This window comes from Pinus tabuliformis, chromosome 5_2, assembly GCF_031772625.1.
Source record: "Pinus tabuliformis cultivar Carrire ecotype Pingquan chromosome 5_2, CPIR1, whole genome shotgun sequence".
Taxonomy (NCBI): Eukaryota; Viridiplantae; Streptophyta; class Pinopsida; order Pinales; family Pinaceae; genus Pinus; species Pinus tabuliformis.
Window position 1 is genome coordinate 191071146 of NC_142306.1, and position 22969 is coordinate 191094114.

General features: G+C 38.5%; 1 protein-coding gene across 4 annotated transcripts in view; it reads left to right on the forward strand.

Moving 5' to 3' along the window:
- Positions 1-13151: 13151 nt before the first annotated feature.
- LOC149158211 (elongator complex protein) overlaps positions 13152-22969 on the forward strand; it is a 115231-nt gene continuing 105413 nt past the window's right edge. The window contains exons 1-3 of one of the 4 annotated variants that reach the window (XM_089436155.1): positions 13152-13452; positions 13544-13726; positions 13839-13928. In XM_089436155.1, coding sequence (XP_089292281.1) covers positions 13436-13452; positions 13544-13726; positions 13839-13928 — 290 coding nt within the window. In that variant the 5' untranslated portion in view covers positions 13152-13435. Of the gene's footprint in view, positions 13727-13838; positions 13929-22969 lie in introns of all 4 variants that reach the window. The other 3 variants (XM_089436154.1, XM_089436153.1, XM_089436156.1) reach the window with 3 other exon arrangements.

The window sequence follows — 22969 nt, forward strand, 5'->3', positions numbered from 1 at the left end:
GCTGTTGTCTAAACACAAAAGAAACTGTACTCAAAGAAATTCAAAAATTGCAAGCAAAGTAAAGTTAAAATCAAATTACATCAATTCATATTCTGACCCCTCGCCATTAGTCTCGCTATGGCTTTCCGAGGTAATCATAAACAACTTGAGCAATCTGATATCTAATTTGTAGAAAAGTAAGCTAATATCAAACTACACACTCCTACTTCAATCCCTCACCATTAGTCTCGCTATGGCTTTTAGAGGTAGCTGAAAATGACATGACCAATTTAATATCTATCTTGCAGAAAAGTAAGCTAATATCAAACTACACACTCATACTTCAATCCCTCACCATTAGTCTCGCTATGGCTTTCGGAGGTAACTGAAAATGACATGAGCAATTCAATATCTAATCTAACTAATAAAGCAAATGAACAAAACTGAAATAAATAAAACAGTGAAAAGTAAACTAATATCAAACTACACACTCATACTTCAATCCCTCACCATTAGTCTCGCTATGGCTTTCGGAGGTAACTGAAAATGACATGAGTAATTCAATATCTAATCTAACTAATAAAGCAAATGAACAAAACTAAAATAAATAAAACAGTGCTGGAATTAAAACTAAGAAAAATAAATCAGCAGAAGGACAAGAAGGATTCCATTTCATTAGTCATTGTAAAACTATGTGCAAATGCCCAGGCTGCCTACTATAATTTGGAACAAAGGCACTGATCAGTTAACAACAATATAAAAGCATGTAAAATTATGGACAGAAATAACACGTTAATACCATAAGAAATGCAATATATACAAGTGAATAATTATGGCATCATGAACATAAGGAAATAAAGCATGAAACTATACAGCAATAAACAAAACCTCGGTGTGTACAGGGGCCCTCTGCACAACCTCGGGCAATCAGCTATCAACCACGAATTGAGCTTATAAACAGAGTCTTCTCATGTATTCAAAATGCAGTCATAACACAGAAATAATGTCACGGCACAGTGGGCTCGTTAACAGTCAAAATTACATTACAAAAGCTAACTATCATGCGTATGGGAACGCATTATTTATAACAGAAAACTACATAACTAATTTCCTAAAAACTGCGCAGATAAAAGACACGTGAACAACCACGTCCAGGGATCTAGCGTCATGGCTGCCGTGAAGATTAAATCTATTGAGGGTGGCTGTTGGATTCGCTTTATGGAGCAGTCCACAGGTGTTGATATGTCCCCTGAGATTTAGGAACGGCCACGCAAGTCTTCACGTGGTGAAAAACGGAGTTCTGTCACCGTAGGACTCTTATGTTGACCACCGCTTGACTACCTTTGACCACGACCTTCTTTGGTGAATTCGACTGAGCCAATAGGACTCGGTCCATGTCCACATCGTTTCCAACTTGCCCATGTGGCTCGATTTGCCTAAAGACACCTACAATATAGACTTTAACAAAAAGGCTGCGGAAAGTTGAACTGGCTGCAGAAAGTGACAAGATTCCACAGTTCAATGAGCAAAAATCTAATTCAAATAGCAGACCAAAACATAGTTAGGAAACCACTTTATATGCTCTTTTAAACTAATATGCAATGATGTTGACAGCTTAGGAGGTCCAGGTAAATGGAAAAAGTCTAGAAAGGTGCATAGGAAAGATGCAAGTTTGGGACTCAACAACTGTTCCATAACCTCCTGAAGCTGCTTCACCCATTGTGGCTCCTCCACAATTGTCTGAGACTTCTTCTGGCACTGCATGTTGAGAGGTAATGTACTCTCCCTCTCAACCACCAGGTCTCCAATAGTTGCCTTGCTCCTCAAGGCTTTGCATGCATCTTGAACCTCAAGAGCATACAGGTTCTTGACTCGTGAATCGATCTGCTTCACCTGTCTCGTGGGGATGTGTCTAAGGAAAACCTTTCCCTTACTGAAGACTACATCATAGCCTTTGTCTTCCAACATAATGATCGACACCAAATTTTTCCTCAATCCTAGTACATATTTGACATCGGTCAAGGTAATGCGAGCTCCATGCTTCCTCTGAAAAATAACTGTGCCTACACCTAAGACACTATACTTTTCATCATTACCCATTGCTATGAGTATTTGGAGATCTTTCTCCTCCAAGGTACTGAACAAACTCTTGTCATCGGTCATGTGGAAAGAAGCTCCACTGTCAAGAAACCAACCACATCCCACCATGGATGAAACCATGCATGCGAAGAGGGTGAAATCCAACTCGAACTGTGAGGCCAATGCCTCACCTTCAGATCCTTCCTTGGATCCCATCTTGGATTTCTTCAGTGGACAATTTGTAGCAAAATGGCCCACCTCATGACAATGAAAGCATTGCACTTTCGATTTGTCAAACTTCTTCCCACCATGGGAAGAACTCAATTTGGGATGAGAATCCTTCTCCTTCCCTTTTTTCGCCTTACTCGCTAAGGCGCAATTTTCTTCATCCTTCTTGGATGAAGAACCATCTCCGGTGCTTCTTCTAATCTCCTCCTGCATCAGATCCGACCAAAGTCGTTCCCAATTTGGCAGTTTTTCTCTTCCATTTACCGAGTCTTGGTAGCTATGCCAGCTCTTAGGAAGACTGAGGAGTACAAGACTCACCATGTCATCAACGCTTGTCGTGATCCCTACACTTCCAAGCTCCTCCCTGTAGGTGGTGAGCTTGTTCAGAGATGTAGAGATCGTGTCACCCTTTTCACACTTGATTTTCCGAAGCTTGTCTTTCAGCACCAACTTCCTCTGATCATTGTTGTTCTGATATAGATCTTTCAATGTTTTCCACATCGAAAATAATGTCTCCTTCCCATGGAGACTCGAGACTATGTGGTCTCAAACTCCCTCCAAAAAGATTATCCTTGCTCTAGCCACACATTTCTTCCATTCCGCCAATTCTGTAGCATTAGCTGCCACGGGCTTGGGGACTTCTTGATCAATGAAGTCCTTTAGACCGTTGTCCTCTAATACTGCTTCCATGCGATCCTTCCAGGCTATATAATTTGAGATGCCATCAAGGGCATACTCGAGTCTTAAACCATTGAACGCCATTGGTGAAATTGAGATGTGATAAGAACTTGATTTCTATAATCGGGAACCTCAAACTTCAAACTTCTCGCTTCTTGTATATTGTTTTTCGATTTGATCACCTTCGCTTTGGTACCATGTAGAAATTCTCACTGTAGATCAACAGATTAAGAAATATACTAAAGCAAAATACACGATCTACTTCTACAACAAATTTGTGGAAGCTTAATCGAATATGAGCAAGTTCAAATAGAACACATATAACTGGGAATGAGAAATCAATCACACATGAACACAGAAGAATAACCCGGGGAAAGCCTCAGCGTAAAATCCTAATCTCTATATTATCATACAAGTGGAAATATGTTCAGATTACAAAAGAATCAGTGCACAAGCTATCTTGCTCTCTCTGCAATCGAACAATGTTGCTCATAGACAATCAAAGGCTTCTCACAAACCTTCTCCTTTGCCCTCCAAGCCTCCTAGTTCCTTGCGCAGCTTTCCTTAGGGTCTAGTGCTACCACCTGTGTGGATTGGCCTCTTCACACACTCACTAACCTCTGATCTAACTGCGCAATCTTGAAGGAGATAAGATCCTTCTACATGGATGAGTTTTCTATATAGGAAAATCCCTCCAACTAATAGTACATTGTCCCATCCACTGATCTCAACTGGGTCTCTGACTGAACTGACATGAATGAGTTATTTATGAGAGAATATTCAGTTATCTGAAGTGCAGTAGTTACATGCATGCATGCATTAACTAACTGAACTCACAATTAGTTCAACAAACTATTTGAACTAATCTAACTGGACTTAACTCAGTTAACTGAGCTAACTAATTACAACTCAATTTACAACTCATCCTTATCTCTTTAACTAAGGGATAAATTCCTCAATTAATGAGATAAGTGTTGCATGTCCCCACATAGACTTCATGTTTGATTTTCTACAACTAATTAATTCAAGATGAATTAATTAATTATTTTACAAAAAGCTGCTAAGATCAAATTCGAATTTTACTTCTCAATTTTAGTTCAGGGACTAACTAAAATTGAAATCCATCCCGAAATGTTATTTTTAGCATTTCCATTTTTCATTCCTTATTGCTATGTCCAACACTGGTACCTGAAATTCTATTTATAGCAACGCTATTTTTAGCATTTCTTGTTGCCATTTTCAACAAGAAAAAGAACATACCCATTGTCATTAACCATGTGGAGAGAGGAGTTGTTTGCACTAGGGTGGCAGACCGTGTAAAACTCCTTCATGGTCTACCTCAAGCTTACCAAGAACACAATAACCATACGAGAGATTATAACTACTGTCATATAACTACTCAAGCTTGAGAATTGAGAGCTACTATCATAAAACTCCGACAATAGGGTGTCCCTTCATCCGTCCCCTGTGACATTTATTCTTTGCATGTGTGGTGCCACATTGCAATACGTTTCAAATGTGCAAGGGTTGTAACAAGGCCGCCCTCCAACCCTTCCTATCCTGATATTAATCATGGCATGAATCCCAAAGAGTCCATTCTATCAGCTCGCACCTTGATCGGGGAACAATGGATCATAGCTTGGTTAGGATTGATGTTAATGCTAGCATCCTGATCCAAGATATGCCTCATATTATCCATGTCCTCACTATGATTTTGCAAGGGCCACGAAGACTCTAGAGTCCTTCCCATATTTAAACAACCCTAGTTCGTTAAGAAGCCTATTGCTTTATTTCCTTCTCTCCTAACATAGGAAGGAATGATATAATCAAAACAAGGTAAGAGATCACTTATATCATGAACTAGCTAGGCCGTCCTCCAACTATGGCTTATTTTCTCCCAGTTTGAGCCATGATTCATCTTTTTAATAGTCTCAATGACTAGGGTGGAGTCTTCTTCTACCACCAATCTTCTATAACCTTCTCTTTTAGCTATGAGGAGTCTTTGCTTTACTGTGATAAATTCTGCCTCATTATTGCTAGCATAGCCACAATCTGTTAGATTGATGAGTTTAATTTGATGTTGTGAATCTCTAAATAAACCACCAAACCCAACATCCCCTGGGTTTCCTTTAGAAGCCCCATCTAAGTTTAGCTTTAAGAATCCAGCAGGGGGGCAAAGAAATGGGAAAGGGAGGATTTGGGGGATACCATGAGCTTCCAAGAAGGAGAAGCAATCATTTGAGTTGATAGATTCAAGGGCTAAGGATCCCAACCTCATGAGGGGCAACCTGCCAGTCATCTGGGTCCCAACGATATGCTAGAATTGTTTCCCTAATATTCTGGATAATACCATTCCATACCCCTTCCTTAAATGCACTAATCAAATTTTAATTTATATGAATACTATTATAAGATATATGTCAATTTTTCAATAAATAAAAAATTTAAAAATTACAATAATTGCACTGTCACAGGTTGATCTTTCCAAAAAAGAGAAAATCTCATTCAAAAAACAACGGGTCTATAACATAAAAAAGCACCGGTGCGTTGTGTTATATAAAAGCACCATGATGACTTCTTTTTGCATGTTTGGTGCCTTTTAAAAACATGAGAGAACTAATGTGTCTATCACTTCAAGCACCAATCCTGTTTGAGATTAACACCCCAGTGCATTGTGATTCTTAACGCACTAGTGCTTTCATATAACTAACTCCCTGGTCCTACAAAATATTATTTATAGCTCGATATTGCATGAAAACTAAGAGCATCGATCCTTTTGTATAAATAATGCACAGGGCCTTTATATTAACAATATGCATTGGCGCTGCAAGTTAAAAAAATAAAAAATTTGGCACAATAATTATTGTTTGTGTGCCCTATTTTCATTCCTTAGAAGAACGCCTCAATGTCTTTTTGTCTCGGTGCGATATAAATTACGCACCGATACTCTTTTCATTCAACTCTTCGGTGATTTTATGTATGTAGCGCACCGATGTTGCTTTTTCCAAAAAGCGCACTAGGAAAAAAAAAAAAAAAAAAAAATATATATATATATATATATATATATATATATACTAGAACCTTTGGTCGCCTAGATATTTTTAGTTGTAATGAAGTTCCATTAAAACCTCCACTATCCCAAAAAGATGTTTAAGAAGATGTTTTTTTGACAATTTTATAACACTAAAAACCTCCATTATAACCTTCGCTAGAAGGTATTTTCCTTGTAGTGAGAAAGTTGAGAACCATATTGAGTTATATGCTTATAGACTTTAAGATTTTTTTTTTTCATTAAGACTTCACTTAGTTTTCTTATAAACCATTTCTAAAATTATTTCCTCAAAATTACTTTGGAGAAGATCCTTAAGGTGTGGACCTCCCTTAAGATGTTAAAAGTGTCAAATTTGTTCTAAACTGGCACTTAGCTTATTTATTTCAAACTCATATCATTTGTATGAAAAGACAATAACAATTATTACTATACTAGCACAACCAATTAATTTGTGGTTGATGACGTTGATAGACAATGACAACGAGAGATTGAAGGGTTTTAATATTTGTTGGATTTTATTGTTTCAAAGAACAAATGTTATTGTGTTGATTAATCTATAATAATTGATCCGTTGGATAAAAAATATGGTAAAAAATGGAAGTTGTCAGAATGGCTCAAAAATGGAACGAATGGATAGAGCTCGTCGTTCTGAATCCGATGCAACTCGTTTCACGGAAAACAGATGTCGTATGCTCCTAGAAATGAGTTCTGATTGATTTCCCAAATAGGGAAATCCAGGGGAAAAAATTGTGCAGGCTACCTAGTCATTAATCCGTACAACTGATTGGGCAGGGTGATTGGGCTTCAAAAGCCAATGGAAACTCGACATGTGGCAAGCTTAGATTGCACTGACGTGGTCAATTTTCAATGGTTGGATGGTGGCCAACCACAGGTTGCCGTGTGGCAGCATGGGGCCACCAAATTTTTTGGGAGATCTTCATAACACTCCACAGGAAGCGATAACATGACCTCTCAACAAACAATGTCATGCCCTAACCACTAAGGCTAGCCATGGTCCTTATTAACCAAAGGAACCAACCTCTACTTAAAGTTTATGTGGTGGAAGTATTGGGGTAAGGGGCCAAGGCTTAGCCCCAGCCCCCCACAAACATCATCATATGACCCTTGGCATGGAATTGTAGGCACGGAGGAGGTGGAGAGGGGTCAGCCTCGGCCATATGGCGTGTCAACAAAATCGTAGGCGGAGGAAGTAGGGGCGGACGGTTAGCCCTGGCCCGAGCATGTGGCCCCCCACATGACCACACTTTTCGAACGTTGAGCCTTGGCAGACCTTTTAACCGCCCCACGAATTCTACCAAACTAGCACTCTGTTAGCGGAATTCATGGTGAAATTGTAGGACTGGTGCCGGATTTTGGGGAAATTGTAGAACGACTAGCAGAAAAGCTAGGGAAACCCATAACTTCTTCAGTTTTTGGTCTTTTTGGAAGCAAAAAGAGGTTAAACAATGGTTTTTGATAGCTATGAAGCCATTGGAGCTGTTATTGAAGCCATTTGAGCACTATAACTTGATGTAATCACTATTTTTATGATCATAATGATATAGGCCCAAGCATTGCAAGTTGGACTAGGAGATGTAGCTCAGTAGGGGTGAACTCCTTCATCACTTACAGTTTTGTGTTTACTGTTATAGTGGTATTCTCTGCAATTTTCTGCAATTTATGAGTTAAATTCATGTTTTAATATGTGTATGAATTCAACTTAAAGAGCCATAAAAACTCATTTTATACACTTGCAATTTACATAATCCTCAAGCACATACATATACAGATCAAGTTTGGTATCAGAGCTTAGGTTTTCTTTGTTGCTGTGAGGATTTAATTGTTTGCAAGTGTTTCTGATGCTTACAAGGTTGAAGCTCAAGAGAGGAGAAGGAAAGCTTGTGGGTACAGGTTCTCAATTTGGGACAAGGACAAGGAGAGCACATTTGCCACAATCTCCACCACAAGTTTCACCTCAAGTTGTTCCTGAAGCTTCAGTAAGCATGTCTCATGAAGGAGGAGTTGATAATATGTCAAAGGATGAGAAGGCTTTCAAAAAAGCATTCTTTGACATGACCCACATGGTGAAAGTTCTCTATGAAGAGAGAAATTCAAGATTGCAGGGTGAGAGCTCCAAGCCTTCAAAAGGAGAGGGTTCTTTTGGAGGAAAAGGAGGAGATGATGACAAGCCTTCAAAAGGGAATGGTGACAAACCACCATCTTCTTCACCATCATCTTCACCTCCATCCTCACCTTCATCATCATCCTCTTCCACAACAACCCTTACACAAGAGGCTAGTGCAGAAAGCCCCTCAGAGAAGGAAGATGGCCAAGTCTGCACCTTTTGTCCGCATGATGATGAGGATGAGGTTCTATCAGCGCCAAAGTCCAAGGAGCTGAAATAAGAAAGACCAAGAGTCCAAGAAGACACCTCAAGAATTAGGAAAGAGTTTAAGAGCATCTTTGTCCCTCAGTCAAAATATGAGGAAAATGGTAAGCATTTACATGCAGTTTCTTTACATGAAAATGTTGATTTAAGCTCTTTTGTAGCCTTTGAGAAGCATAGAAAAGGCATAAGAAAAAATCTCTTGTCTAAGATGGGTTACAAGGGAGGAAGCCTTGGAGTGAACAATCAGGGCATTATCCATCCAATTGAGGCAAAGGAGAGACCTCGATATGAAGGTTTGGGCTATGTTGAAAAGGGAGAATGGTCTTCCAGCGATAGCTCTTGGGTATCATGTTCTTTTTGTCATAAGAGAGGACATGACGAGGCAAATTGTTGGGATTTGCATTTGGAATTGGTACCATCTTGGTTTCTAAAGCAAAAGGAGGACATGAAATGCAAGACCTCTCCAAAGAGAGATGAGCAAGTTGAAGAAGAGACTAAGACAAGTTCTTCTCGCCATTCAAGTTCCTCGTGTAAGAAGCATGGTTCAAAGGATAACAAGGGAAGGTATAAGCCTCACTCAAATAGTTTCTTTGATTTTGAGCCACATGATCAATTGAATAAAGTTTTATGGAATATGGTTCCATGCACTTTCTGTCATTCACCTAACCATAGTGTGAAGAAGTGTCAGCAAAGGAAAGAGTTGCTTGAATGTGGGAATGAAACAAGGAAGAAAGACTCTCTTCTAAGTTCGAAGACAATGTCATCAAGCAGCAAGCACAAAAATTTATGCACCCATTGTAATATTAGTGGGCATTGGGTCGAGAAGTGCTGGAAATTGCATCCGCAACTTCATCCTAAGAAAGGAAAGCAAGTACAAGGCAAGACAAGCTAAACATCGCCATGTCGACAGTGTTCGAGGTGAGAAAAATTTCAAGTTGTTTAAGTTTCCTTTGATTGACGACCGATGAAGGAATATGTTTGTTTCTTCAAGGATAGTTTGTTTTTCTGCAAATTCTGGGAAATTGCAGCAAGATGGTATCTACAACAGCAAGACAGGGTCTCCAGAATCAAGGAAAAAGATCAGTTTTCATGAAAAGCTCAAATTATTCAATTTAAGCAAATTCTAGTGGATTGAGACTGGAAGGGTGAGGGAATCGTACCCTTATCCAAATGTTCAATAATAAAAGAGATTTTTGGGTCCAAAAGCTTCCAGTGGGGAAGAGTGATCCGTTAGATAAAAAAACATGCTCAAAAATGAAAGTTGTTAGAATGGCTTGAAAATGGAACGACTGGATAAAGATCATCGTTCTAAATCCGGTGCAACTAGTTTCACGTAAAATCAATGTTGTATGCTCCCGAAAACGAGTTCTGATCAATTTCCCAAACAGGGAAATTTTGGCAAAAAAATTGTGCAGGCTGCCCAGTTAGCAATCTGTACACCTGACTGGGCCTGCTGACAGGGCTTCAGAAGCCAATGGAAACTTGACACCTGGCAGGCCCAGATTGTGCAGACGTGGTCGATTTTCATTAGTTGGATGGTGGCCAACCACAGGCTGCCACGTGACCCAACCGGAGGTTGCCACGTGGCAACATGGGGCCACCATTTTTTTTGTGAAATCTGCATAGCACTCCATAGGAATCGATACCATGACCTCTAAAAAAATAGCGCCATGCCCTAACCACTCAGGCTAACCATGGTCCTTGTTAACCAATGGACCCAACCTTTACTTAGAGTTTAAGGGCTTAGCCCCGACCCCCCACAAACATTATCATACGACTGTTGGCACGGAACTGTGAGTGCGAAGGAGGTGGAGAGGGGCTAGCCCCTGCCATATGGCATGTCAACAAAATCGTGGGCGGAGGAAGTGGGGGCCCGATCGGCGAGGGAAAACGATTAGCCCTGGCCCTGGGCACGTCGCCCCCCACATGACCACATTTTTTGGGCCTTAAGCCTTGACAAACTTTTTAACTGCCCCATGAATTCCGTTGGATTTCCGCCAAACTAGCGCTCCATTAGCGGAATTTAGGGCGAAATTGTAGGACCAATGCTAGATTTTGAGGAAATTGTAGAGCGATTAGCAGCAAAGTTAGGGAAACCCATAACTTCTTCAGTTTTTGGTCTTTTTGGGAGTAGAAAGAGGCTAGACAAGGGTTTTTGATAGCTCTAAAGCCATTGGAGCTATTATTAAAGCCATTTGAGAACTGTAACGTGATGTAATCACTATTCTATGAGCATAATGATATAGGCCCAAGCACTGGAAGCTGGACCAAGAGACGTACCCCAGGAGGGGTGAACTCCTTCATCACTTGCTGTTTTGTGTTCACTGTTATGGTGGCATTGTTTGTAATTTTCTGCAATTTATGAGTAAAATTAGTGTTTTAATATGTGTATGGATTCAACTTAAAGAGCCACAAAAACTCATTTTATACACTTGCAATTTTACATAATCCTCAAGCACATACATATACAGATCAATGATGGTAAGCCTCACAATGGCTTGAGCTTGACAATAAAATGGGAAAACCACTTTGTCCTAATTAAATTAAAGCCAAAAGGATTAAATATTGAATCATTTTTAAAAAAAGAAAAACATAAATTCAAATAATCAATTTATAACCACAATTAAGTTCAATATATCAATTTGAAACAACTAAGAAATTAACTTAAATTTAGAAATAATATAATGATGGAAAACCACATTGTGCATGAAAGCAAAAACTTATTGACTAAGAATAAATTGAAATCTAATTTTTAGTTTTACCAGCTCGTACTTCGACATGGTTGATGAGAATGATGATTGTGTTAATAAGAGACAATACATTTCAATAAAGAGATTTGGCAATCCTTCATGGAAGGAAGGCAAATTTTAATGTATTTAGTGCCCTCAGTGATGCAATTCATAATTTCAAGGCATTGTTTTAAGACTTCGATTTAAAAATCGAAATGTTAAGAATTAAACAGACACTTAGACCTACTCTACCATTATATATTTCAAAGAATTCTCATATCAAACATACCATGAATCAAGTTGTCCAATGCAATGCTCAGGCTTGGGGCTAAATTTGGGTGAACTTACAAGCATGATAAAATAGATTAAGGATCACTAGAAAAGGGAAGAAGGAAACAAACCATCTCGACACTTGGTCGCAATATGAACCACTTGTACAACCACACCCTAGCCCCACTTACCACTAACCCTACTACATGGCTATATATCAACTAAAACATAACACTTTTTAATTAAATTTAAACTAGCATAACCACTTAATTTGTCGCTAATGAAAGCCAGTGTGTAATGGCAACAAGGCACTGGAGGGTTTTGATATCTATTGGATTTTATTGCTCTAAGAAATAGATGCTCTTGTGTTGCTCTAGCTATTACTGTTGGCAAGTCTCATAATGGCTAGAACATGCCAAGAAGATGGGAAAACCAATCAATTAGAAATAAAATAAAGCCAAAAGGATTAAATATTGAAATGTTTTCTAAAAAAAATACATAGATTCAAATAATGTATTTAGAACCAAGTTTAATATACTAATTTAGAACAACTAAAAAAATGTTAATCTCAAAAATAATATCACGATGAAAAACCACATTTTGCATGAAAGAGAAAACTTTTTGAACGAGAACAAATGGAAATCTAATGTTTAGTTTTCACTTTTTGAACAAAAACAAACTAAAATCTAATGTCTTGCTTTCCTAGTTGGTACTATGATACTTGTAGAAGGAAGCCACATTTCAATGTTTGTAGCATCCTAAGTAATGAGATTCAATTTGATAAACAAAATGTTAAGAATTAAATGCACTTTTGTACTTGTGTTGCCATTGTAGTTTTGTTGTTCAACAAAATATACACCCGTGAATAGATTTCAAAGACTTCTGGATGCGAACAATACCACAAACAAAGTTGTCTAGTGGAACGCTTAGGCTTGTGGCTAAATTCAAGTGAACCTACAGGGATGATAAATGACAACCTAATAAAATAGATGGAGGGTCGTTGGAAAAGGGAAGAAGGAAACAAACTGGTTTGACGCTTGAACTGTGTGAACACTTGGTCACTATATGAACCATTTATATAATCATACCCTAACACCACTTACTACTACCCTAATACATGGCTATATATCAACCAAAATATAATATTTTTTAATTAAATGTAAATAATTTTGAGTAACCATTAATTAATCACACAATTTATAGTCAAAGCCTTCACTTTAAGAACAATACATTCCAAGCATATTAAACCCGAACCACACATGTTAACATTTTCATTAAAGAATCTATTACACCCCAATTTCAAAATAGAAATGTCTAGTAACATAATAATTATAAATAACCATCTATTAATCACAACATTTATGATCTAAATCTTCCATTTAAAAACAATAAATAAAAATATTTTAAATATATTAAATTATGACCCTACTCATCAACAATGTCAATGAAACAAACACTAAACATCCTAATCCTAATTCGAAAATAAAGATATCTATGGAAGTACAAATTTATAAACAAGCCTAGGTGCATCTTAACTCCATATCTACAAAAAAATAGAAAGATAAAATTTCCCATACAACTTATTTTTTATTAATTTTTATACATTTTTATTAATTTGGACCAAATCAAAAATATCTAAAACAAGGTGAGACTGCTATAAATCGATTTTAAACACCACAACTGATGATTTACATTTATTTTGCTTGTTTCCTCTTATACTATAAACCTATGAGTGACGCTTCCAGAGATTTGAACACAAAAAAACATTCCAACATCTCTTCTTTTTAGATCTAACATCTAGATGGACCTATGAGTGATGGCCTCCAAAAATTTGAACACAAAAAACATTGCAACATCTTTTCTTTTAGATCTACAACATCTAGATGCCTGTGAGCACACCAAACCATTTATCTGGAGATTTGAACACAAAAAACATTGCAACATCTCTTCTTTTAGATCTACACCATCTAGATGCCTCTGAGCACACCAAACCATTTCGATAATTTTTTTCTACGCATTGGCGGATAGTTTATGTTCTCTTTTAAATTGTAAGTTGTCATAACACCATGCTTGCATTGACACCAACTTTTACAAATTTAAGCGTCCCTGCAACTTTAAGAAATTTAAGGTCAATAACAGGCGCTGGGTTCTAGCAATGGTAGATTCCGTGTGCAGAGTGCTGAGAGATGGCGTGCTGGCAGGAGAGCACGCACCGGCACTTATGATATCAGATTCCCTGCATACAACGGCGGGCCTCTCCGTTTTCAACTACTTTCTTCGATCTCTTGCGTCAAACATTTCCTCTGGCCGGGCTCAAGCCAAGTAATAATACCAAACACTAGAGTATACTATTTTCAAACCCTCTCCATACAACTACACGCCTTTGCCTTCGCTTGCATGTGTTCTGATTAATTCCAAACCTTTTCTTTTGCAGAGGCTTGGTCATCGTGGCCTTTGATCGCAGCCCCGATTTCTATATCAAGTTGCTGGCACGTGCAGGTCTTGACACTTATTCACATAGCTGGTAAGCTATTTCTGTTAAAATAAAATAATCTGCATGCTAAGCTGTGTTCTAGCAATCCAATTTGTATGTAGTCTGCCATTGGAGTTGCCTCGTCTTACTAAGTGATGATTCAGGGATAAATAATTTATCCTCGTCAATCATTGGACTAAGGGCCACTTCAGGGGATATTTTTCTATTACAAAGCAATATATGTCCTTTCAACTTTCTTCCTCTGTGGCATGAGGTATTCAAAATGCAACGGCGGTCTAATTAATTTTTTTAACATTTTTTTTCTCTTACTTTCTTCGAGAACATGCCTGAAGGGATGCACCACTTCCTGTGGTCAAGATGCCAAAAGTACCAATTTTTCCATGGACTTGCACCGGGTCTTATCCATTTCAAACTTGTGCTATTAGGGTGGCGCAAACATCAGCGAGAATTGAATCTCCATGCACAGTTAACACTCCATTGACCTCACCAGTGAATCGATGCCTTGATGACAAAGTTAGTGAAAATTATGCATACTTTTTAAGCTATTTAAAAACAGGAATCTGTCTTTCCATGAATGGTAAACTTGGAACCCTCCCGCACTCTTTTTCCCACGAAAATTTACATGGGATCCCCTTTTTCCTCAGAAGAATATTTGGATGGAAGGTGGCTCTGCTAGTCGCACTAGCAGATGGATCAATGAATTGAGCTAAGCCTTGGGCTAGTTCTGTATTTAAGTGGAGAATGACACATCAGCCCATGACTAACAATATTAATAGTTATATCTGGCAAAACCCACATAGGAAGGGAGCTTGTCTGCCAGGATTTGAACCTAGGTCATTGTCATAACAACTGCTTTACGTTGCTGCTAGACCTCAGTGACGTGGATGAAATTTATGCTGACATATGCTGAACAATTGAACTAATCCCTACTAGAATAGGAAAGCAACTACATAGTTGGTTTACTCCTGGATTTGTAAAAGATACCATCCAGTAGGGGGTACATTATCTGAATAGAACTCTCTATATCCTTGTAAGAAAAATGAATATGCCATATAATTGTAAGCTGAACATCTTTTAAAATGATATTTAACGAACATGTTTGGACAACAATACCCTCCTGGATATGGCTTCTTCTCGACTTTTGCTATGGACTGTGGTTATGCGACGTGCAATATTAATATGCATCCATTCGTTATGTTAAGCGTCCGAATTCTTGTTCACTTGAACAATGATTCTAGGTTTTATCCACATCTGAATCTCGTGAACTTCATATATTTTGCCTTCTGGTACGGACTATGGTAATGCGGCAGTTGGGAAAATATATTTTAGGAAAGTCACATAGAGGACACAACAAAGAGGGCAACAAAAATGATGTGCAATAGAGACAAGTCACAAAACGCTTACACAGCCAGATCAAGTGAGATAGCTTTGGAAGCCGAGCCTAGATGAGCAATGATACATCTACTGATATGGATTGTCGATCTACCCCTTCGCTTCTATGATCTTTATACTGTTCATTTACTTTTAAGGGATTTACATGACATCTATGCTCTTTGTCTCATAGATTAGTTGACCTTGCAGATGTTTATGATATAATCTACAATCTAGCCAACTATGCATCATGATACATGACGAAATTCTTGTATTCTGGATCTTATTCACATTGGCCACTATTTTAACTTGTCAATCAAACCCATGATCACATTTCCTTAAGCCACATAGCTTGTAAGTGGTGAATCAAAAATATCAAGTTGGCAAGAGATAAAGAGATGGGATGATGGCATAAGTTAGGCAAATGATATACAGATAAATTTACTGTAAGACAAAATGACAACAGCCCATGGCAATAGTTTCTACATCAAAATGGATTTTGCACTCTTAGAGTCTGACAATTTGCTCAAAGTAAAACCATTTGTATCCAGTATGCACATTTAACTCTTAGAGCACGTACTTGAGGAGTCGAGGTGCAGGGTTGAGGCAAATCAAAATTACATGATATTGTTGAGATATTTTTGCTAATTTTTACCTGTGGCCACATGCAAGCCCACTTTGTTGGTAGTTGAACCTCTTAATGAGTTGACTTGTAAGTAGTAATTGATAGTTACACCATTATTACACTTTATTTATACTTTATTGTAATTAAGGGTAAGATTGGCCTAGCCTCCTTGGGGCAATAACCCAAATAAGAGTGGTATAAATACACCACATACTTCATTTGTGCTATAATCACATTCAAGTGCGTTTAATCTTTGTTTGCCTAGGAGTTGCTTTTGCACCTGTACATTGCATTTACATTGAATCTTTTAGTCCCATTGACCTACCTTTGTGTTGGACATTAATAAAATTATCTTATCAATATCTATCTAGTTGTGATGTTCTCTCTTGAAGTCTTTTATGGCATTGCTGTTTTCAGCTTGTTTATTGGTTTAGGGTTTATTGATGAAGTCATTGTAGATCCCCTACCTTATGATTTCCAACATGGCATAAGAGCTTGTCGAGTTTTCTCCCTCTATCCATCACTCTTTAATTTTTCCGATATGAAGTTAGGATTGCAGCTCCATTTCAAGGGTGGTGTAGATCTAAAATTACTAATTAGGGGTTTTCAGCATCCTCTTTTTGGACAACAATCAGTTTTTTGGGGTTTTTACCTTTATCTTTATTGTTGCACTCCTACTTGCTCATTTTTCTTTGTTTTTTGGTGAATCCAAGGAAGCTCATTGTGATTTTGTTCCCTCCTTAAGCCCAATGCACTTTTTTCCCCTTTCATTCAGCCACAAGTTGTTGCTGATCTGCACTGGTATTGTGACATGTATGGATGGAAAATGGATTTTTCCCCATGTCAATGGGGCTAACTATCTTGCATGGGCTGTTCAAATTGCATCTCTACTTCGTGGTAAAGGGTTATGAATGTATTTGGAGAAACCACTTCCCACTGCAGTTGATGACAATTGTGATCTTGTATGTTTGAGGAAGGATGAAGCTCTAGGATTGATAACTTTGTGTGTGGAACCAAATCTTGTCCATCTCACAAACGATAAAAGTGCAAAGCAGGTTTGGGATGCTTTCCACACCTTATTTGGTGCATAAAATACCTCTCAAATCAATGGACTTGAGACAAAGCTCTCTAAACTCAAGATGGTAGATTTTGCTATTACAGAGTACATTTCTAGGTTAAAGAACATGAAAATACACAGTCTTACATGAAAGCTTTTGCTATCAATTTTTGAGCATTCCTTTTTTCCTTCCAATTCCAACTTCTCCTCCTTTGGAAGATGCATTTTGTAATCTTATCCAGCACTGAGTCACCTTGAGAAACTTGGCTGAACTATCTCTCCCAGAGCATGCACACATCTATATTCTTCCACCTCCACTCAAGAGTGGATTGTAGATTCTGGTGTTAGTAGACATTTGACGAAGCACTGACACCTCCTCTCGATTACAATGATCAACATAGAGGTGAGTAAGTAATTATTGGTGATAACTCCACTTTTCCAGACTTTAGTTGTAGTGCCATCCAAAAAGATAATGCTCAATACAAAAATGGTTGCCATGTTCCTAGAGTGGGATCCAATCTTCTCTCTATTTATTGCATTACTCACACCAATAAAAAGGTGGAAATTTGGATAGAATGATAGGTTGTTAATGACAAAATGACAACTTCAAATCTGTTGCCTCTGGATACTATGATGAAACCAAATGCATGTACAAGTTGGGGACTCTTCTCTAACTCTAGCTTCAAATAATTCAATTGCAATGGTGGTTAGCACAAATGATGAAAGTAATCTTTGACACTTTTGTGTTAGTCACAATGATTATGGATTCCTAATGCACATGCATTGTCTTCACCTTGTTGCAGGCCTTTCACAAATCAACCCTCCTAATGGTATTCATCAGGGATTTGTGATGGGTAAGCATCATCAAGAGTCCTCTCTATAGGATGACTCAATATGCATCTCTAAATCCCTTGATTTATTACATAGTGATATTTGTGGCCACATGGCAACTTATTCTCTTGGGGGAGCCAAGTACTTTCTCACCTTCATTGATGAGTTTTGATCCATAAACTGTTGTGGATATTCCACTTAATAGTTCGTCACAATAGATCTAATAAAGATTTACTGAAATTATACTATGAGTGTTAATTTTCCTTAGATTTTTGGATCTATTAAATTACTATTTCTGCTTATGCATGCAATATATAAAATGCGGAGAATAGAGAACAAATAGAAGAATCACTTACAAAGACCACAATAACATAAGATATGACTCGGGAAACTCTTTCGGGAGGAAACCCAGTTGGAAGGTGAGGTTGCTCTGCTCCCTCTTTCTCTAAATGTAATTGGTGCAAATATAAAGGAGTGAGACCTATGGCCGGTTGATTGCTACAGAACATAAACCATCTTTGTTTTGCCCTCTCTCTATCCACTCTCAGCTACTCTACTCTACTATGGAACGAAATGCACTCAAATAGAATCAAACCCCCTTTCCTCCTAATGGCCTGGTTATAACACAACCCAATAACCAACTAGGGGTTAAATTTGACCATTTAACCCTCAATATGAGTACAACTTGACCCTTGTAGAGTCTTCTACATAGATCCCACATGTCTAGCCTCTTTTCCATGATTAAGGTGACTAACATGGCATCTTACCGAATCATGGTGGACAAAACATGAAGGTCAACTTCTGGGTGGCATAACTTTTGTATACAGACTCTGTTTGAGATCTTTCTTGTGTTGTTGGAAAGTTACCTGAGTGTAAAACAATGCTAGGCGGTTTCGTTCAAGCGAGAGTTTTTAGACCTTAAAAATCTTCAATAAATGTCTCAAATTGCCTTTAGAAGGTTTTAAACCCCAATTTGCCAAATCAGGACCCATTGGTAAAAATTGTCCTCTGAGTTGATTCCTCCAGTTTTTCCACTCTAAAAGCATCAAGATGGATGGATGCCAAATAATAAAATAATCCAATTCATATCATACCCCACCTTTTGGGAGGACTTTTGTTCCCAAAGGCTTTGAATGAGGTGAGGAAATTTTCGTCTACCTTGTCCCTTGAGTACCAGTTAGCCTTGTTTCAAAGTTGTCCTTTCAACCTGACCTTCCAAAGGTCATGCTACCCTTGTCTTGTAGTTTTGGACCCCTTTTTGCAAAATTGCATCCTTTGTCAAACTCTGTGTAAGCGTTTGGTGATAAATCCTGAATATAAGGCAATATGCTCTTCTTGATCTAGCATGGGAGGCTCATATAGGTTCATATTTTCCATATTCACTACTGAGTAAATGCACATCTATGGGGGTAGATTGAGACTATAAGATTTATCTCCCACCTTTTCTAGTTTCTCAAAGGGACCATATTGCAAAGCCTTGATTTTCTTACCAGGACCCTGTAGCCTCTCCTTTTCAACTGTAAACATACTTTGTTTCCCACCTTGGACAACTTCTCTATTTTATGCTAATCATGCTTGAACTTGTAAGTTTCCTATGACTTCTTTAATGTCTCTTGTACTTGTAGATGGATCTGCCTGATGGTATCAACAAATTTCTCTTCCCTCAAGGCATCCCTTGTGAGATCCTCCCTCACTCCTCGTTGCTAACCATATGCAATATCCAAAGGTGAAGGTTGAAAATATCCAAAACAAGTTCCAAATGGGGAATTACTAGTGTGATTTGCTCTGTTATAAGAGTGCTGAATATATACCAAATTGTCATCCCAAGTCTTCGGATGCTTTTGATTGTAATGCCTCAAAAGCCGCACCAAATTCATGTTGATTGCTTCTATTTACCCATCAATTTGTTTGAGGATGGCATGCTATAGACCTCTCCAATTTTGTGTCCATTTTCTTTTGGAATGTAGTCCAAAATGCATTGAAAAATATACTGTCCTTGTCTAAAATGATGCTCCTTGGTATTCCAAAATGCACCCAAACCTATCCAAAGAACAAGTTTGCTGCTTCTTGCCCATTGATAGTCTTTTCATAGGGCATAAGAATGCACATCTTGTTGAACTTGCCAACTACCACAAACAGGTAGTCATGTCCCTTCATGGTTGTTGGTAAACCTCCCACTAAGTCCATGGAAATGATTTCCCAAGGATGAGTGGGTACATGTAAGGGATGGTATAGACCCTATTTCTTGTTGCCACGCTTGCTGGTACAACAAAGCATGCATCCTCATATGAACCTAGCTACATCTTCTTGCATCCTCGGCTAGTACACATACCTCTGTAAATTTCTCACTGTTTTCCCTACACCAACATGTCCTGCAACCTCGGAGGTGTGGACCTCTATGATTAGCTATAGTCGCTCACCTTTAGGAACACATAACCTATCTAGCATATATTGTAACCCACTATGGAGATGATAGTCAACTGTGATGTCACCATCTTGCACATGACTCTGGCTTTGCAACCGCTGAAACACTTCCTTGAAGTCCTCATCCTTTGTGTACGCCTTACTCTATGCATCATGGGTGAAAGGCTCCATGTGCATCAGAGTTCCCAACGCTGTGATCTTTGATGTGGGTGGCGTTGAAAGCATGTCGACCAACTTGTTTGTGATGCCCATCTTATACTTGATCACCAAATCAAATTGTTGTAAAAATCACATCCACTTGTAATGCCGGGTTTCTTGTAACTTTGCTCTTGTAGGTACTGGAACAACTAGTGATCTGCATGGATTTCTTTCTACATTCCCTTTAGATAGTATTTTTACTTTTTGACAACTTGTACTGGGGCATAAAGCTCCTTATCATATGTAGGGTAGTTGAGAACCACCCCATGAAACTTCTTCAAAATGGTAGAATGCAAACCTTATAGCACATCCATTTACATCTGTCTCCACTTTGAGGGGCTGTTGCAAGTTTGATAATGCAAGAACTGATGCTTGATTGATTTTCTTATTTAACTCCTCAAAGGCCTTTTGCTGGCCCTTTTCCCACTGGAAACTCTTACCACTTGCTATTATGGCGTGGAGTGGTGCTGCTACTGCTAAAAAAGAGGCTATGAATTTCCTCAGAAACTGTGTTGCGCCAACGAAACTCCTGACCTCAAAAACATTGGTAGGCACTGACCACTTCATGGTGGCCTCCATCTTGGTAGGATCTATCTTCAACTGTCCTCCACCAATCACATATCCTAAATACACCAAAGTTTGTTGTGCAAACTCACATTTATTGAGATTTGCTAGTAGTTGATGCTTCTTTAATGTCTCTAGCACCTGCATCAAATGTGAGATGTGCTCCTCCAAGGTAGCATAGTATATGGATATATCTTCTAAATAAACAATAACAAATGAATCTAGAAAAGGCTGCAGTATGTCATTCATTAATCTCATGAATGCCACTGGTGCATTGCATAAACCAAATGGTATGACTAACCACTCATACAAACCTTGCCTGGTTTTGAAGGCGGTTTCTGGGTATCTTCTTTTCTGACCCGAACCTAATGACACCCTGATTTAAGTCTAGCTTAGTGAAGTATTTTTCTTGCCGCAACTAGTTCAATAGATCATCTGTCCTTGGCAGTACTTGTTTTGGAGCGTTATTTTGTTCAACATCCTATAACCAATACACATTTTCTAAGTCCCATTCTTCTTAGGCACAATTATGATGGGTGACTTGCATGGTGAGGTACTTGGTTAAATGACACCTTGCTCCAACAACTATTACAACTACTTCTTCACCTCGTTTACTTCTATTATAGACTGCCTGTACAACCCAATGTTTGGCAATAGAGAGTTTGGTAATAGTTGGATCTTGTGCTCCACTTCCCTCTTGGGTGGTAGTGCTTTAGGCTTCTGGAGCACACCCCTGTGTGTCTGTAGCAACTTTTTCAGTTGCTATCTCAGTTGCTTAGAACACCCCTCCGGGATGACTTTGCTCTCATTGACTCTTATATTGACCGATTTTGTCTTAAAAATAACAAAACATACTTCTTTCGAGCACTGATCAATTTCTAGACTTGCCCTTGCCCTTGCATCCTGCATGTACATATAGAGACTCCCAAACACAATCCATACACATCAAGTGGAACCACATCCAACTCTACTTCATCAATAATTAAACTCTGATAGTAAATTTGATTTTACATTGTTTTGTTACCGTGGTTTCGCATCTTTATTTACCCATCCCAATGAATATGGGCTAGGATGATCTCAAACCTCCAATCCCAATTTGTTAACGAGGTCTGTTGCATTGAGATTCACTTGTGATCGTGAGTTGAATAGAGGATTAAGTTTCATCTTCTTGATCTGTATCATAATATGGAAGAATTTGGTCACCCCCTTCTCTTCCTATTGTTGAAGGCTACTTAGATTCACCCCCTTCTGCACAAATGTACAAACGATCTTCCCATCCACGTATGAGCTGCTTTCCACTTGATTGCTTGAATTTGTGGCCATAAGATCTTCTTCACATCTTTCTTCCAGTTCTTATAGTTGAATTTTGGATGTAATTTCCAACACTTCTCCTCTATGTGCCGATCAATGTTATAATGGTTGCAGTGGTTTTGGGATCTCTACACTGGTGTGTTGTGGCTGCTATCTTTTTAACCTTCCCCCTTTCCATTTCTTCTTCTCTTCTTTGGAATCTTCCTGGTGTTCCTTTTGCTTTGAACCACTTGATTGCCCTTTCTTCTGGCCTTTGCTTTCTAGGTATTGTGCTTGTGCACAAGCCTCATCCAACATTTTGGGTTTGAACAACATCTCTTGCTTTTGATGGCTTGTTTAGACACCCTAGATACTTGAGGAGTATGTTTGGGTTCTTAGGAGAGATGCCCAACATTATTGTCATCTTCTTGAATTCTATGCTGTACTCCTAGACACTTTGCCCTTGTCTCTAAAATCCATCGGATTCATTGGTCCTCTACATACCTGAGAGGGTAGAATTAGGACTTTATGAGAGTTCTAAAATCTGCTCACTTAGTTATTGGGAGATCCTCCTCCAGCCTTAGGGTTTTCGTGTGGCTTTCCCACCACATCAGGGCATGGCCCTTTGGTTTCAAATGGGCAATTTTTTTTTTCTTCTTAATTTTTAATTATGTTCTTCCCCTATGTAATGAATGTTATAATAAACCTCTA